Raw genomic sequence first — 19,267 nt, forward strand, 5'->3', positions numbered from 1 at the left:
TCGTCTGGGACTGTATTGTTGAAACTTTGGCTATTCAAAATTAGAAGTTATATAAATTTTAAAGCGTTAAACACAGGGTACCGGGGATTTTTTGGGTAATTATTTTGTTATACCTACTTGCAAACTTGCATTATATCTACTTAAAGTGTCATCCAAATAGTTTCTCTGTTAAATAAAAAGTAGTTAAATTTTTCACGCTTTTTTTTGTTACGAACTAGTTGTTTCCAATGACAGTGAATGAATGCCTTAAATTGGTAGAAGTATTAATTTATGCATATTTCAAAGTTTTCCCAATAATGTCAAACCTTAAAATTTGTTACCAAGGACATTGATAAACAAGCAGAAACAAAAATGGTTCAATGTTTTTTGTTTTGTTCACATTTTTCAAAAAAAGTCGCAAAAGCTGAAAAGCTAAGATGTTGCAGGGCAGTTGACAAAAATTTTGAATTTGAAACTTTCCTTGTTATATGTTTACAGATTATGAGTTTTTGAAGAGATATATTTGTGGTTTTCTTTTTCTTTTTAATTCCAATTTGTAGAATGAGTATCTTCAGTCAATTTGATTTTTTTATTGATAAACTTCAAAGTTAAACTGAAAAATATCCTGTTGAAAATTTTTCGTACTTACGGGCGATCAGCCACAAACATCAGAGAGCTATTTCTTATGAACTGAAAATTCACAGTGTCAACATGCACAAGGTGAATTCTGCGTATAACCTATTCGTAGAAAAATTTAAAGAGGAAAAAGTTCTGGAAAATATTCTGGATTTTATCCTGCCAGAGGTTATATCAGTATAGATTGGTCTAATCCGAGGTGATTTTGATCAAAGAGAAGTTGCTACAAGGATCTGGCCAAGTATGGACCTTGATCTGGATTTGGTCTGATCAAAGGTGGTTTAGAGCGCACTACGAGTGCATACAAATTTTAGAGCTCGCTTGAGTCTTATCCGTTGTCATTTCGGTCTGGGACGGTCTTTTCAAAGGTCATTCCCGAGGGTTGTTCTGATCAAAGGTCGTCTCTGTATGGCACCTCGTTATAAGTACTCTTATTACTGCTTAAATGAAAATCGAACAACTTAAATTGGAAATTTTTGCTTTGGACATTAATAATGCGGTCATTCAAATCATGCTTTGCTTCCTGTTGATTGGAGGATTAACATATCATTTTGCACGTATGTCACCTCAAATCTGTTGCTCTGTTTGCTTATTGTAGTCTCAAGATAAAATCTTTTCTACGTTTTTACGTTTATTTTCGAAGAAACCTGTAAATTTGAAGCACTTTTTTTCATTCGTGATAGAAACAGACTTTAAACGCCAACAAGGATCTCTCCTACTTTTTTTTTTGCTTTCGCATGAGGTGTTTTTATAATTTGGCCATGTTTGTCTCTTTTCATTTGACAATATCCGTATCCAATTTGTTCTGTGCCTTTTTTCATCTTCTCTTTTTTCATTTGGGACTTCTGCAGGCTGACGTTACAAATACGATGAGACACTTTCTCATTGTTGGATTGTGGAGGTAGAAAGCTGCATTTATGATGCTGAAATTGAGAGCGAATCACAATTCAAATTAGTTACTTTGAAAAATGAACCTTAAAAGTATAAAGACACTCAAAATCTTGGAGCACACTTTTTAAGAAGGTTTGACGATAAATCTTTCAACCCTAACCATGTTGAAGTCTTCCTTCAAACGAAATGAGTTATAAATATACCAATCCGACGCTGGTACCCGGTACAGTAAACAAAACCTTATACCTGAATCTTTGGATTGTTAGTGAAGTAATCTATTTTTAAGTCAGCCTCTTTGTGTTTCGAATAAAGATGCTAATATGGCCTTTCGTCTGGTTAAATCTGGAAACAAATATTTGCAATTTTTGATCTGGCTAAGTGAACAGTTGACCTTTCCCGGAAGATCTTTCCCTTTTCCAAGGATAATACGATATGTCATACAAACCATAATATGCTTGATAGTACGATCCTTACAGGGAACAAGAAGAAATCAATGATCTCTCAGCGCGCACTTTCTAAGGCACAATGCCAGAAAATGGTTTTCAACTCTAAGAAAACCAGGTAGATTATTAATGAAAGTTGTATGCTTCGTCTTGTAGTATCTTGCAAGATAAACTATATATGATAAAGGCATGATAAAGTCATATATGATAAAGGCATTATTAGCGCTTTATTTTTTTCGTCTTATTCAAATGTCAGTCGAGTTGGTTGCCTAAATGAGGAAGAGAACCTGTTGATGCAGTAGAGAAGAGTGGAGATTGCAGTAGTGAAGATGGGAGCAGGAACATAGAGCAGATTGAAGAGGACATTGGAAGAGATTACTGTGAAGGAGAAGAACACAGTCACTCCCAACAGATACACTGACAGTTGGATGTCACCCGCCAAAGAGCTGGAATCGAAAATGAGTTAACCCGCCATACTTAGAACCAAATAATTCTTATGAGCAGCATATATATATATATATATATATATATATATATATAGCCTACTGAAAGCTATAGACCACTCAGGAGTATAAAAACTTCTGATATCGGACAAATGGCGATTCGTTTGAGGGTGTTACGAACAATCTCTGAAAACCACTCAAGCGATTTGACGGCCAACGGAAAGAATGAAGTTCTAATTTCGTTACATTTGAGGTCCTACGGGTTGTGCTTTCTGTCTTCATCGGCTGACAGGGCAAACGCACACTTATTAGCCGCATATCAGATAAGGCTTCATTGCAAGGGAGAAATTATTGTAGCATCCAATGCTGCGGGCTGACCCGCATTCCTCACAGGTAGGAAAATGTCGTCCACTCTGGACAACATTGTGTCGTAAACTCTTTTGCCTAAAGTTGGAAAAAAACACTTACTCGAGCTTGTTTAAGTGTTTCTGTCTTGCATACGATTGTGACTAGAGATTGTATTACCTCTACCAAGGCTTGACACTGCAAGATTGCACATTTCACACAAATTCCCAGACTTACAAAAAGACATTTGCTCTCGTTCTCGTACACTTTACAGCCAGTCGCCTATTAAAAGCTTTCCGGTTAAGTTAAGCCCCAGAGTTGAAATGGGGTTTCGGATAACCAGGCACCACATTGTGGACGAGAAAGAGAAAACAAAAGTGTTTTTTCTCAAGTTAAAATTTGATTGCATACAAGTTATCGTTATCTGAGTTATCAACTTTTCCCAGAAGATGTCTTTGAAAAGCTGCTTGATCGCAATTTCACCTGAATTTTCAACTTTCTTTCAAATGAATTGTCTTCAATTGGGTAAAGGTCTGTTAGCCTTTCTACCACATCGGAATACTGGAGAAGAGAATCAACATATGCAGCTTGTGTTGATCGGGTGATCTTCTCATGTTAATGCCTGCTTTGCTAATTGGAGGGCATATTTGGTCCAATGAAGCATCATATACTAGGGCTCCTAAAATGCCTCCAAAGGTTGCGCACAGAAGCTAATTAAAATTCTGCTGGATTTTTGTTCAGGTTAGTCTGATGCAAAGTTGCAACAAAAGAAGTAGCACATTTTGTGTTCACCAAAGCAATAACCCAGGACACCAAAATCACTATGTGGATCGTCTATATATGGTTAATTGTCGAGACGTTCTTCAGTTTTTCAATGCGTTTCAGCAATCAAGAGGAAATATGTATGCCTAATTTTCGAGAGAATCTTCCATTCATTCAATGCGTTTCAGCGGTACAAAGTCCTAGAGTGGTTCCTGAGACTTTAATTCCTTCTGCGTTGTTGCTCTTCAATCAAAGAATAAAACTTTTTCAATCTTCCGATTGACCATAGCTTCGACTTATTCTTCATTGATACCAAACCAGACTTTGCTTCTGACATTATTACAAAATGCATATGTTTGCATAGTGTGGTTTCGGAACCTGCTATTATGCTGTCATCAAGATATCAACAGATTATAAGAGTTTTGGGATTATGCTTTCATTATCAGTAACAGGACGCCAGATGGCCCGTTCTTTAAAAAGTTTTTTGTGGCGTGCACTCTGCTCTCAGATCTTTTCTCAACAACATCAAGTTGCTTCGTTCCAAATAGAATAACCACTTCGGGAATTGTCTTTTTGCAATACTCTTACAAGCGGAACGCCGAATAACTTCACCTATCGTAATATATCCCACGCAAGGTTTCTTTTTCAATATAGTTGATAGTGAAAAAATGGTAGTGATAAATTTTGGGAGCTGTTTCCTCGGACCCGGTTCCCTAATTTAATTAAGGATCTCATTTGCCTCTTGAAATTATCGGAAATAGAAAAATCGATTTCAAGAAAAAAAATGATCTGGGTACAATTTGAGCTGCCCTCTAGATGTTAAATTAGAAAAAGATTCGAGTTGTAAAATCACTTTTGCTTCATCAAAATGTGAAGCTGTGCCATGAAGTCTTCTGTCGTATCAAAGATTTTTCTTTTACACTTGGATGCAACTTTTGTAGTTCGATGAGGGTCTTTCTGTTGTGAAGCGCTATTCCTTCTGGTGACAAAATTTTTGCTACTCTGCTGAAATGTCCGAACGGACCAAGTCTAATTGCTCCGAAAGCAAGCATCTCCGTTTAAGTCGTGCACCTCCACCCCGTCGTGCTTTTATGGTTTACTTGCTTTCGAAACGCTGCTTTTTTCCAACATCAGCATAATTGCCTTCTCTCAATCGCTCAAATCCGTTCATCAATAGAATTTGTTGTTGCTGCTTATGTTTTTCCACCTCCGTTGGGAACTTGCAACAGACATTTGCTTATTGCAAAAAGTTTCATCACAGCCTCTTTGTTTCAAAGACCAGCATACTCACCCACTCTCAACCCCTCAAATCTGTTTTTCATTAGATTTCCTTACTGCTGTTAATATTTTTCCACCTCTGTTGGAGGCTTGCAAGAGAAATTTGCCTATTGCGAAAAACTTCTGTCAGTTATCACTAAACTCGGAATTTGGGATTGGTTTCTGAAACTCAGTGAGTATACATTATTTTATCGCGGTACCTACGCAAAGGCAGAGAGAGATATTTTTTTCGAAAGCCTTGAATAGGAAAAATTGCAGTTCTTTTCTGTAATCAGTACACTAAGAGAGTTTCTGCGCACTGATTTTTTTTTGCGTTGAATAAATTTGTTTTTTTTTCAACTTAAATTGATTTTAGCTGGCGAATGAGGATAAAATTATGTAGGGGTTGAAACGTTTTGAAAGTAAATTTTTTTTGAAAAAATATTGCAAACCTTGAACACTGATGTTGCTTTAGCTAAGTTTTGTAGCAATTACGGTGCAAAATGCAACGAAAGGTAAATTTTGGTGCAAAATCAAAGCCCTCTCCTGCGTTGCAGGACAGTTGAAATCATGGTTGCAAATCCTCTCTTTCCCTCTCAATCTAAATTAAACACCTTTATAGTGATAATTTGGGTCACGCGGCATCTTAGGAAATTGTATTTTGTCATTTTTCCCGTTGAGGTATCAGAAGATTTCCTCAATTATTCGGGGACAAGGAAGAGCTATTCTGATAAGAAAGTCTTTGGAGGAGGGTTTTTAACATTATGCTTAAACTAAATCTGCATCTTGCACGCTTTTCATACCCATGGTAGTTACTTCTGTATCAGTTGGTGGTAGATAGCTAACGGAACAGTTTGAGGAGTTTTCCCTCAAAAATGATTCACCTTGTAGTCACAACAAACTCGGTTTATAACTCCCTAACAATTCGTTTACATCGAAGCAGGCCAGAAGCTGGGAAGAAAGATGGTGATAAAGAGCAGAGAATAGTTCGCTTGAACAAAAGTAGCGTCAGGTTCGTAAGTGGGATGCAACTATTAAATGGCTGTTGTAGACATGTCTCATTGTGAAAATGTTTCCTTGAGTAAAAATTGGTTCTAAAGATTGAAAGTTCAACAAGGTAGAGAAACTGAAATTGAGAGTAACAGATGAACTTTTTCATTTTGTAGTGAAATGGTTTGACTCCAAAGGAATTCTCTTTTGAACACAAATCGTAATTTGACCGCAATGAGTTTTTACGCAAGTTATACACAAATAAAACATTATTAGCAGGGTTTATGTGGTGAGAGGGAGCTTCAGATGATTGCTTCATTTTACGGCTGAAAGATGTTTGTCAGTGGATGCAAAATTTTTGGGGGGTTCCCTAAGCACAATGAATTGCTAAATAGAAGACCATTTAGTAAGAATAACTGTGTATGGTTCCGACAAAAAGATTTAGTGATTTTCACAGACATATAGATAGCAGTTTAGTGTTGCAACTATGCGAGTAGAGCTGAGAATTGACAAGTTAGTTTACTAATATTTTGGTCCAAACAGCATATGCTCTGTGGATCCCAATGATGGTTTTAGGGTAACTTGAGGCCCATGAGACTTCACTCTTCAAAAAGTTATATCCTCAGAGGGTCAATGCACTTAAGTTCTGGTCTTCAGGCTTTGAATTTTTTAAATTAAAAAACTGAAAACCAATTATTCAAATCTCCAGCCAAAGACGAGGTAGAGTCAAATAAAAACACAGACTACTTATTTATCTGCCTGAAAAAGTTACTAAGTTTCTTGATTATTTTGACGAATTAATTTCAATTGAAAAAAGGTGTTTAAAAAGTACCTTTTAAGCAATTAAAAAACAATTTTTTAATGATGAATGCTGCTTATTCAAAAATGTGACCAGAAACTGTAGAGCTCGTTTGTAAAACATCTGCCAACAGCCGCTAATTGAAATGGAAAGAGCTTTGTAAACGGTACTGGATTCCGTTAGCTAATTGACCACTGATTTAATCAGTGTTGCCCAATGATATAACGCTTATTTAATTGTTCCGACCCCTCTTGAAGGGGGGAGGAAATATATACTCAAATGGGCTTTTTTGTTCAGTCAATTTTGGCCGATCGATATATTCATCGTAGAGAGTTGAGACTGGTATCATTAGAAAGCTTGTCCAGGGTAGAATATGAAATTAAAAAGATTTTTTTGTTTTTCGTTTTATACAGGGTGTTATCGATGTTTAAAATTTAGAGAAAATAGAGTGAATTCCGTTGATTATATTCACATTTTTCGGAATTTTGACAGGTAAATTTCGCCAATTTTGCTAGAATTTGTAGGAATTTTTTTAGGAAAGTCTTATGGATTTTATTCTTAAGGAAAAAAAATATTGTCGGCTATTTCTATTTAATTTCTTTGTCAAAAAATCTGCCTAAATTTTTCAAAATCCAGACTTTTTCATCAAAAACAGCAAGAAATAAGTATCTTCAGTTCAATTTGATTAAAATTGCGGGAAGTGCACACCCAAACAACACTAACACAATCTTTGTAGATTCCAAAGGGGGCAATTTCTACTTCAAATTCCGTTGAGAGTGCTCTGTAATTAAAACTTTGCCTTTTTTTGCTAACTTCACTCTTTGATTACCAAAAAGGCAGCATGTATATTTAATTTTTTAACTAACAAAATATCTATATCTATGACATTGGAAAAATAAGGTATTCTGAAAGGACAAACAACATTTGCAGGGCTAGTTTTGGACCATTCTTGGACTGTTACAATCCAAAAATAATTTCCATTGTAATCAGTCGGTCTTTTTTATTTAAAAAAATTTGATCCTCTCTTTGTTATTTAAATAACAGAACATTTCAATTCAAAACTTACTAGAGATAGGTCCTATTGGCTTCCTAATTAGCTTCAAATTAATGTATTTAACAAGTTACTTGAAAACTTAAGGTCGTTTTGAAAACTTAAGGGTTTTTAACATTATGCTTAAACTAAATCTGCATCATGCACGCTTTTCATACTCATGTTGGTTACTTCTGTATCAGTTGGTGGTAGATAGCTAAGGGAACAGTTTGAAGAGTTTTCCCTCAAAAATGATTCACCTTGTAGTCACAACAAACTCGGTTTATAACTCCCTAACAATTCGTTTACATCGAAGCAGGCCAGAAGCTGGGAAGAAAGATGGTGATAAAGAGCAGAGAATAGTTCGCTTGAACAAAAGTAGCGTCAGGTTCGTAAGTGGGATGCAACTATTAAATGGCTGTTGTAGACAAGTCTCATTGTGAAAATGTTTCCTTGAGTAAAAATTGGTTCTAAAGATTGAAAGTTCAACAAGGTAGAGAAACTGAAATTGAGAGTAACAGATGAACTTTTTCATTTTGTAGTGAAATGGTTTGACTCCAAAGGAATTCTCTTTTGAACACAAATCGTAATTTGACCGCAATGAGTTTTTACGCAAGTTATACACAAATAAAACATTATCAGAAGGGTTTATGTGAGAGGGAGCTTCAGATGACTGCTTCATTTTACGGCTGAAATATGTTTGTCAGTGGATGCAAAATTTTTGGGGGGTCCTCTAAGCACAATGAATTGCTAAATAGAAAACCATTTAGTAAGAAATACTGTGTATGGTTCCGACAAAAAGATTTAGTGATGTTCACAGACATATAGATAGCAGTTTAGTGTTGCAACTATGCGAGTAGAGCTAAGAATTGACAAGTTGGTTTAATAATTTTTTGGTCCAAACAGCATATGCTGTGTGGATCCCAATGATGGTTTTAAGGTAACTTGAGGCCCATGAGACTTCACTCTTCAAAAATTATATCCTCAGAGGGTCAATGCACTTAAGTTCTGGTCTTCAGGTTTTGAATTTTTTAAATTAAAAAACTGAAAACCAATTATTCAAATCTCCAGCCAAAGACGAGGTAGAGTCAAATAAAAACACAGACTACTTATTTATCTGCCTCAAAAAGTTACTAAGTTTCTTGATTATTTTGACGAATTAATTTCAATTGAAAAAAGCTATTTAAAAAGTACCTTTTAAGCAATTAAAAAACAATTTTTTAATGATGAATGCTGCTTATTCAAAAATGTGACCAGAAACTGTAGAGCTCGTTTGTAAAACATCTGCCAACAGCCGCTAATTGAAATGGAAAGAGCTTTGTAAACGGTACTGGATTCCGTTAGCTAATTGACCACTGATTTAATCAGTGTTGCCCAATGATATAACGCTTATTTAATTGTTCCGACCCCTCTTGAAGGGGGGAGGAAATATATACTCAAATGGGCTTTTTTGTTCAGTCAATTTTGGCCGATCGATATATTCATCGTAGAGAGTTGAGACTGGTATCATTAGAAAGCTTGTCCAGGGTAGAATATGAAATTAAAAAGATTTTTTTGTTTTTCGTTTTATACAGGGTGTTATCGATGTTTAAAATTTAGAGAAAATAGAGTGAATTCCGTTGATTATATTCACATTTTTCGGAATTTTGACAGGTAAATTTCGCCAATTTTGCTAGAATTTGTAGGAATTTTTTTAGGAAAGTCTTATGGATTTTATTCTTAAGGAAAAAAAATATTGTCGGCTATTTCTATTTAATTTCTTTGTCAAAAAATCTGCCTAAATTTTTCAAAATCCAGACTTTTTCATCAAAAACAGCAAGAAATAAGTATCTTCAGTTCAATTTGATTAAAATTGCGGGAAGTGCACACCCAAACAACACTAACACAATCTTTGTAGATTCCAAAGGGGGCAATTTCTACTTCAAATTCCGTTGAGAGTGCTCTGTAATTAAAACTTTGCCTTTTTTTGCTAACTTCACTCTTTGATTACCAAAAAGGCAGCATGTATATTTAATTTTTTAACTAACAAAATATCTATATCTATGACATTGGAAAAATAAGGTATTCTGAAAGGACAAACAACATTTGCAGGGCTAGTTTTGGACCATTCTTGGACTGTTACAATCCAAAAATAATTTCCATTGTAATCAGTCGGTCTTTTTTATTTAAAAAAATTTGATCCTCTCTTTGTTATTTAAATAACAGAACATTTCAATTCAAAACTTACTAGAGATAGGTCCTATTGGCTTCCTAATTAGCTTCAAATTAATGTATTTAACAAGTTACTTGAAAACTTAAGGTCGTTTTGACTTTTAAAAATATTTGATTTTTAAATAAAAAATGTCTTTTTGAACTTTGCCTCCATTTTTTTCTTACTTTGTCAACTTGTAGCCTAGTGTCAGCAATGAAAGAATGCTTATTTCTAGTGAATTCGGATTCATTTTTTATTGAGGTTTTATGCCTCAAGTTATAGTTTTCTGGCTTTGATACTTCTAGATTTTAATTTTTTTTTAATTTTTAACTTTTTCGCCCATTTTTTATGTCTTCTATTTTTGTCGCACTATCACGTTATTGACTGTTCATATATCACATTATTGGCGTTCAAAATAAGGCACTATTGACAATATTAAATTTACTCTTTAAAGATCTTTAAAGATTAACATTTCGGTTTTAACGTCTTCGACACTACTTTCTCGAAGAATTTATTTGAACTTTTTAATTTTGTTTTTAACTGTCGTTTTTGTTTTGTCTTTTTAGTTGTATGAAATATCCTGTACAATTACCCCGTCTCATTGGCTTGCATAAAAGAATAGACGAGCCGATATTCTGATATTAGTAGATAGCTGAGGGCTTTCATGACCTTGAAAACAATTGTTTTAAAAAAACACACATTAATTCGGCAATTTGGTTCCTTTTCCTGTCTGTTTGTTACTTAATCTCGTTAGTTACACGCCAAATATGACATTATTGTTGTCAAGAGGGTGCCAAAACCGATTGGTATCACAAAATCTGATGTTTTAAAGAATTCGTTATGCCTTTACTGGCTTCGACACAGGTTTTTCACAAAAAAAAATAATTTAATTTTTGATTTTTTTTCATATTTGACGTTCGTTTTAGAGAAGTAAGACATATTCTAGATATTTACAAGTCTCATGGGTTTTTTTTCGAAGAATAAACGAACCTGTTTAATTGTTTCATTTCGTAATTAATGGCTTTCATGTCTTTGAAAAAAAAAGTTTCGAAGAAAAAAAGATACTTAATTTTGCCTTTTCCTTCCTTTTTTGTGTACTTGTTAACTAGTTTTACTAATGAGAGGTCAAAAACAACAAACTTTATCAGTGTTCAAAGAAGGTTTAATTGAACATAGTTTGGGGGCCAACTTATGGCCTTACGGCTTCGAAAGCGTTTTCTGGCAAATTATAAATGATTTTTTGTTTGTTGTCTATTTGTTGTTATTTTTGTAACAGCATAAACAATGTAATACCGACAGTTGTTAATCCCCTTCTTCTATAGAAATTTTAGTAATTGTAAACCTATGGGATATTTTAATTGATTTCTATTGGTTTAGCTTTGAATTTAATTGTTTTTAATAATTATAAGCGAATTTTTCAAATTTACAATTTTTGTTCTTTGTTGTCTAACTGTTACCAAGCCTTATTATGGACTGGTCATATATCTTTTCTGGCGAATTACAAGTTATTTTGTTCATTTTCAGTTTTATCTGACTATATTATGACTTATTTATTAAGTTTTGTTTTTTAAAACGGATATAAAGTTTTTGATGTAATTAATGTTTTTTGTTGTTGTTGTTAAATTTTGCTGTTCGTCTTGACTCGCTTTCTTAATTTTGATATATCTCAATACTTTAATGCATCATTTTTCACTCCACTGAGTTATTTGCTTTGGAGGCTATCTTTTTGTTCATACAACAATTTTTTTTTGAAAAATACTTGAATTTTTGGGTTTTTCTATCAGTTCTTCATTTGATGGAGAATTATATCAAAATTGTGGATGAGTGAGGTCGGAACCTTATGTGCGATCGCACATTACCGAGCCTCCTTGTTTCCCTCTATCTTCATTTTCATCAATCAAATTTCAATTTATCTGTGTGATTTTCTTGTTATCGTCCATACCCGGTTATTTGATCTTATTTCCGGTTTGGATAGTTTCTATGAGACGGCATAAGCTCTTCACCACATATCTTTTCTGGAAGTTCATAATTATTTAATTAGTTTTTTAGCGCAAAAAATTTCTTAACGCTTAACGCTACTCGAGGGTTGTGGGTTGTGATTAAGTGTTTGATCATATTTCTTTGTTTCGCTGCTTTCATTCTCTCCTTTTTGCGATTCGATTTTATTTTTCTTATCGATCTCTCTTTGTTACAGGTTAGATTAGTCCACCTAATTTGAGATTGCGACTAGAAAAACATTTTTTTTATTTGACTCCAATTGTGAAATTAATCATCGCAAGATCCATGCTATGGTGAGATAGGTGAAGAGAACTCATTTGCAAACTCATTTGTCTCTTTCTCACGACAAAATGAATTTGACGTGAAACAAAGACTCTCCGAGGAAAAAATTGAAACGACTTTTTGGGTATTTGCGGACATCAGGTTTTCTTTATTAAACATCTGGCCACGACAGCGATCAATTGAAATGCTGTCTTCTCGAAGGACAAGCAATGCAGTTGCAAAAAAATGCCGGATACGAGTCAACAAATCGCTGCTCGAGACTCGGCTTAATTGGTGAATTTTATGAACGAAATGTATTGAATGTGTGTGTATGAGCATTTGGCGACGCTAGCCAAAGAGTTTTGAGGGAGAAAATCTTCGTAAATCCTTATTTATTGAATTTGTTCGGCACGTTCATAACTTCTGCTAAAACCTCACCCCAGGGGATTTCCAACAGTTGCATAAACCGTTTATAAAAGTTTGCCGGCATGAAATTGTCTGAATGTAAGTGAAAAATCAGTTCTCATTGTCACAGTTTACTAACCCATTGCCAGTGCTGCTTATCTTGTTTCGTTTTCTGACAAGTGCCACTACGATCATACAGTTGAATACTACCACCAGTGCCACGGGGATAGACATGTTCACCAGATACGACACCACACTCACAAGAGACTCAGCCGACATCAGAGCCTGCACACAACAACAACTTCGAGCTAACACAAAATTAGTTTTCCCAATTTTAACTATCTTGGTTTTGGACAAATAACAACACTTTTTCCTAATTATTTGCAAGAGCTGCAAAACTACTTTGCGAATGTTACTTGCGAAAAATTTTCATTCTATACAGCATTCTCTGCAAACAAATTAAGGTTTGTACAGTGTTATAGAGAAGGAAAACTGAACTTTTTCAATCAAACCATCTTCCTAGGCTAAACTGTAACACCTCTCAAAAATTAGTTTTTTTTTCTGAGCAACTCAGTTTAGATTTTGAAATTTGTGGTATAAGATTGAGAGAGATCAAGCGGAAGTTTGTTCATAAGATAACATTGACACAGCTGAACAGGGAACTCATTCGGCTTAAACTTGGCAATAGATTTGAAGTCTTGAGGAAAGAACGAAAGAATTGGAATAGATGACCAAATTTGAAAGTCGAAGTCCAGTTGGTGCTCTGAATAGGGATGTGAGATATCCCTATGAATCCTCTAGGGTCATTTTCACAATTGTTGAGCATGCTTAGACCCCCTTGACACCTTGTTCAAAATTCAAAAATGCTATTACAAACTGAAGTTTAAAACTTTCGGCCAATGGTTTGATCTGCCAATTTGATTCACTGTTTCCCTACATAATTTGAATGTGTGGAATCACGTCAATAAATTATTTTGGGTTTACTGTTTTCAAGTTTATAATTATAGAATTCGGGTCTCCGAACTACAATCTATGCCGCACAAGCAAACTTTTCAAAAGTCACTTTATATAAACTTACCTTACAAAATGTGTCACCCTCGCCGTCACTGGCTTCCTCATCAGTTGATTCCATGATTCCGTACCCAAACACTGGAATGATAGAGGAGAGCCCACTCACAGCAGTCACAGCTGCCAGAGAGACCAGAGCGTGTTTCCGAGTCCAGTTCCGGTAGCTGAAGGGCATGTAAAGAGCCAGCACTCGATCCAAACTAAAAACACCACTTGAAATATTGAGCTCAGTTAAACATATCTGCCTTATCAGATATCTGCTATAGGAGTGAAAATAATGACTGACCCGAGTGCAGAGTATGACAACTGCATAGCACAGGCTGCGAACCAGTTGCAGAAGGAGAATGTCTTGCACGCTATGATGTTTGATACACTTAGCCGGGAAATCACTGAACAAAAAAAATTGAATTTATTTGTCGAGTTTCCTCGAAAAAAAATGTTAACTCTGTTATTTAAAATTAATTGCGTCATTGAACAAATGGTCCTGGTATATTTTATAGCCATATTTAGAAATTAAAGGTTTGACTTTCATGCATATCAAATATAGGAAATCACGTATTGTAAGTGCTGATCAATACCAGTTACCCCTTATCGAATCACTATTAACCAATGAACAAAATTTTCGAAGAGTCGCTTGATGTAAAACAACTGCTTTAACGTATTCACTACAAAACGCCTCAAACTAGATAAAACTGCTATGAAAAAATATTGCTAACTTGTTTAATCGTTTTTTCTGTCAAGCCAAATTGATTCTAATTCTGGCTGACCTGGTACTGCTATAATAGTAGTAATAGTACCGACAATAATAGTACCAACAAGCTGCACCAAATTTTCTTTTGAAAATTTTTCAATTAAACTCAACCGAGTAATTTTTACGGCTATAACTAAAGGTCATATATTTACCTGTCAATTCAAATTATTTAAATCGCGTAATACTAATTGAAAAAAACTAAACAACACAGGATTAGCTGTTAGTTTTCATACGGAAAAATATTACAAAAATATTGACTTGTAAATCAAACTAAAGAACGGAAGATAAATTTAACCTTTTTGTTGACATGTTGACATGGTCGCAGACAAATAGACATGACAGTAAGAAATTGCGAGGATCAAAGAACACCACGTCGCCCAGAACCCTGATAGATTTTGTTTAACAACCATTAAAAAAAAAGCGTGACTGACTAGCGAAATTTTCATAAAAAATCTAAAATGAAACCGTTTGTTTCTCTATCGATTTATTGAAATCATCCGACAGTTGGTTTTTTGGTTCATTTGGATGGTAGTTAGCTTCAGCAGCCTGTTAGCTGGTATAAATGTATGCTCGGGTTGAGATTTTTTTGTTTTAAGTTTTTTTTTGTTTTGTGGGACTCTTGGCATAGCCGAAAAGATTTAAAAAGGAGGAGAAACGAAAATACATTTTGGCAGTGAAAAGAATCTACCTTGAATTTATTATAGTGACTTGAGATATAGCAATATTTTGTTGTAGACATAGGTGTTATATCTGATGTTTGTTGAGACCTATAAGCATAATTTAACAAACTTGCTGGAATTTTTTGTTTCTCTGATCTTTCATTAGCGTGTCTATGGTCGATTCGTTCTCGTCTGCTCATACTATCTCAAAGAAAAATCAGAAAATCAATAATTTGGATCAAACTATTTTGGGACCATATTGTCCATTCTATTTTGCGACCTTAGAGTTTTCTGACCATGAATTACGTTGCAAGTTGTCAAAGATAAATTTGACATAGTAAATGTTCTGGAGTTATTTTTTTTGCAGTTCTGCTTTAACAACTTCAATTAGATCGCCTAACCAAAGATAGCCTAATTTAAACAAAAAAATGTATAAAAAGCCCTCGCATTAGTAATAGCGGATTAAGAACACAAATTGCAATTTTCGTCCCACTATGCTCTGATTGTGCAACCGAAATTGTCTGATAAGAGGTCTCTTTTGTACAGTGTATACTCCCCTTGTTATCTTCTTATTAATCTGATAGAATCTTGAGTTTCAACTTATAAGTTATAACATAGGTCTTTAGAATTAACTAACGTCCCAAAGAAGCAGCCTATGTAGCCATGAGTTGGACGATGAAATTGGCATCCAAGCAAGACAGTTATTGGATTATAACAGGGGTGGGAGTGTTCACTGGCAGTCTGTTCCCTATTATGAGTCCAATGACATTACTATGAGTGCAATTTTCTCAATGCGTTTATTAAAACATTGATTTGCTTTACTAGAGGGTCTTTGAGACCTGTGGCTACCACAATATGACTACCAGAAAAACAGGCAATAAAAATCAAATATTGACAATATTAATTACGACCAAAACTCCTTGTCCATTTTTTGAAAACCACTAATAACCAAATCAAAATGGCATCAGATAAAATTTATACTAAGAGGATTAACCGGTACTTTTTGGAACAAAATATGAGACTTTTCCTCAATGCGTTTTGGTAACAAGTCTACTAGAAATGAGCAAAAGGGGCAAAGTTTATTAAAACATTGCTTTTTAAAAAAAGAATTAAATTCGAACTGATTAAAAACAATAGGCATCAAATGATATCATTGAGAGAATCTTTTATACCTCAAGAAATAGCGACTGAGGCCTTTCATTTACCAGGATATGTGATGCGACTACAAAAAGAACGACTAATACAGGCAAATCGAAAAATTTGCACAAAAAATTATGCACGAAAATGATGTCCCCCAATCAATTAAATATTAAGCTGATCACTAAAAACAATAAAAATCTTCGATTGTGTTTTTTGCAGGTGCAACATTTGTGAATCAAATGACGCCCAATATTGTGATACTGTGAAAAGGAAACAAAAACCTACAGAAAAGGGGGAAAATATGCAAAAATCACAAAAATTGGTTTTATGAAAAACTGTTGTTCCAAGAAGAAAGACCATTGGAGGAAGATAAAATTGCTAAGAAGTGCAAATTGTATTTCAATAGATAAATGATGTGAATTGTATATAGAGATGCTTAGCTATAATTTAACAGAAATAAAGTTGTCAGATCTCAAAAATCTATCTCTTTCTTTATTAAAAACAAATGTTTTCAGTATTTCCAGCCTACAAAAGCTTTCGACTAAAAGAGTAGACAGTTTGTCTTGCAACTACTCGGAAAACTGATTGCGACTGTTATTAATGAGACTAAATCAAAACACTCGGGCAGTTAACTCTTATCGGGCAGTTACCTCTTATCAAATCACTATTAACCAATGAACAAAAGTTTTTGAAGAATTGCTTGATTAAAACAACTGCTTTAACGTATTCACTACAAAACGCCTCAAACTATATAAAACTGCTATGAAAAATATTGCTAACTTGTTCATTCGTTTTTTTTGACAAGCCAAATTGATTCTAATTCTGGCTGACCTGGTACTGCTATAATAGTAGTAACAGTACCGACAATAATAGTACCAACAAGCTGCACCAAATTTTCTTCTGAAAATTTTTCAATTAAACTCAACCGAGTAATTTTTACGGCTATAACTAAAGGTTAAATATTTACATGTCAATTCAAATTATTTAAATCGCGTGATACTATTTGAAAAAAAATAAACAATACAGGATTAGCTGTTAGTTTTCATACGGAAAAATATTACAAAAATATTGACTTGTAAATCAAACTGAGGAACGGAATATAAATTTAATCTTTTTTGTTGACATGGTCGCATAGAAATAGACATGACCGTAAATAATTGCGAGGATCAAAGAACACCACGTCACCCAGAGCCCTGCTAAATTTTGTTTAACAATCATTAAAAAATGAGCGTGACTGAATAACGAAATTTTCATAAATAATCTAAAATAAAACCATTTGTTTCTTTATCGATTTAATGAAATCATCCGACAGATTATTTTGTGGTTCATTTGGATGGTAGTTAGCTTCAGCAGCCTGTTAGCTGGTATAAATGTATGCTCGGGTTGAGATTTCTTTGTTTTAAGTTTCTTTTGTTTTGTGGGACTCTTGGCATAGCCGAAAAGATTTAAAAAAGAGGAGAAACGAAAACACATTTTGGCAGTGAAAAGAATCTACCTTGAATTTATTATAGTGACTTGAGATATAGCAATATTTTGTTGTAGACACAGGTGTTATATCTGATGTTTGTTGAGACCTATAAGCATAATTTAACAAACTTGCTGGAATTTTTTGTTTCTCTGATCTTTCATTAGCGTGTCTATGGTCGATTCGTTCTCGTCTGCTCATACTATCTCAAAGAAAAATCAGAAAATCAATAATTTGGATCAAACTATTTTGGGGACATATTGTCCACACTCTTTTGCGACCTTAGGGTTTTCTGGCCATGAATTACGTTGCAAGTTGTCAAAGATACATTTGACATAGTAAATGTTCTGGAATTATTGTTTTTCGCAGTTCTGCTATAACAACTTCAATTAGATATAAATCAAAGATCCTAGTTTGTAAAAAAAAGTATAAAAAGCCCTCGCATTAGTAATAGCGGATTAAGAACACAAATTGCAATTTTCGTCCCACTATATTCTGATTGTGCGACCGAAATTGTCTGATAAGAGGTCTCTTTTGTACAATGTATACTCCCCTTGGTATCTTCTTATTAATCTGATAGAATCTTGAGTTTCAACTTATAAGTTATAACATAGGTCTTTAGAATTAACTAACGTCCCAAATAAGCAGCAGATGTAGCCATGAGTTGGACGATGAAAATGGCATCCAAGCAAGACAGGTACTGGATTATAACAGGGGTGGGAGTGTTCACAGGCAGTCTGTTCCCTATTATGAGTCCAATGACGTCACTTGCGATGGAAAAGGGTCCCAGACTCAAGCACAATATGACTATGTTGCGGACCCATTCTGAAAAAAACGAGGTCATATGCGAATCATTGGTTATTGAAGAAGTAAGTTACAGAAGTAAAATGAAGCTCCAGGTCATACAATTGAAACATTAATTAAAAATATATATACAAATTATACTATATAAATTGATCTGATTTTTTAAAGTAAAAATGCAACTCTATGATCATAAAACTGACGCTACTAAACATTCTTTATGCAACAAAAGTTCAAAGAGCGCCAAATTAATAAATCGAGCTGTAATTGTCTAAAATTTTGGCCTTTTTCATGATTCATCTATGCAAGAAGTGAATTCGTTAAAGTTAATAGAAACATTTCCTAACAAGGAAAAGGAGCGAAATATATTTCAAACCTGCCAGCTGTACCTCTGGATCTTCTGTGCTATGGTTGACTTCCAAAATCTCACCACTCCCGTTGTTACCAGCAGACATTTTGCTCTATTCAGCTCAATTTCCTCTGCAGAATTATGTCAATGACTTTTATATTTACTTAAAGGAGAAAAGCATGGACCAATATCCTGTTAAATAGCCTGAGTTGTATCTGATTGTGTCTAAAGTGGGTAACACGTCAAATTTAGACAATGATTTTTTAAACATCTATTATATCCAAAACAGAACTTTTTAGTAAATCGTAACAGGCCGTTAACGTTGAATTGTGGCAAACTTAGATAGCTGATATTGATTGACAAATAGCTTTTGATTAACTCATAATTGCTTTAATTCCATTGGCTCTAATTGCCGAAATCTCAGTTCCCTTATCCAGTAAAAGTTGCTCAACGGTGGCAAATATAAATACGTAAGAGAAGTCCTCTTTAAAGCACTCCCTACTGTGTATTAAGCTTGAAGAATACGAACAAGACGATGAGAAGAAAAAAGAAGAAAGTTTAATTTAGCACTGTAAACGTTAAAAGCATAAAAAGTATAAAACTA

At 34.3% G+C, this 19,267-nt stretch overlaps 1 protein-coding gene across 3 annotated transcripts; it reads right to left on the minus strand.

Moving 5' to 3' along the window:
* Positions 1-1,274: 1,274 nt before the first annotated feature.
* Positions 1,275-18,794, minus strand: LOC142349568 (uncharacterized). Of its 3 annotated transcripts, none has more exons than XM_075401213.1 (7): positions 18,704-18,794; positions 18,147-18,338; positions 13,785-13,887; positions 13,509-13,698; positions 12,570-12,715; positions 2,237-2,395; positions 1,275-1,538 (listed from the first exon to the last, which is right to left on the minus strand). In XM_075401213.1, exons 2-7 carry the CDS (start codon positions 18,172-18,174, stop codon positions 1,448-1,450), a joined length of 717 nt encoding a protein of 238 aa, XP_075257328.1. In that variant the 5' UTR covers positions 18,175-18,338; positions 18,704-18,794; the 3' UTR covers positions 1,275-1,447. The 3 variants fall into 3 exon arrangements, with proteins under 3 accessions (XP_075257328.1, XP_075257326.1, XP_075257327.1); XM_075401211.1 differs by having other exon boundaries at positions 18,691-18,784; XM_075401212.1 differs by lacking the exon at positions 18,147-18,338 and having other exon boundaries at positions 18,691-18,774.
* Positions 18,795-19,267: the final 473 nt, after the last annotated feature.

The sequence above is a fragment of the Convolutriloba macropyga genome, chromosome 11 (assembly GCF_964194025.1).
Source record: "Convolutriloba macropyga chromosome 11, txConMacr16.3, whole genome shotgun sequence".
In the NCBI taxonomy this organism is placed as follows: Eukaryota; Metazoa; Xenacoelomorpha; order Acoela; family Convolutidae; genus Convolutriloba; species Convolutriloba macropyga.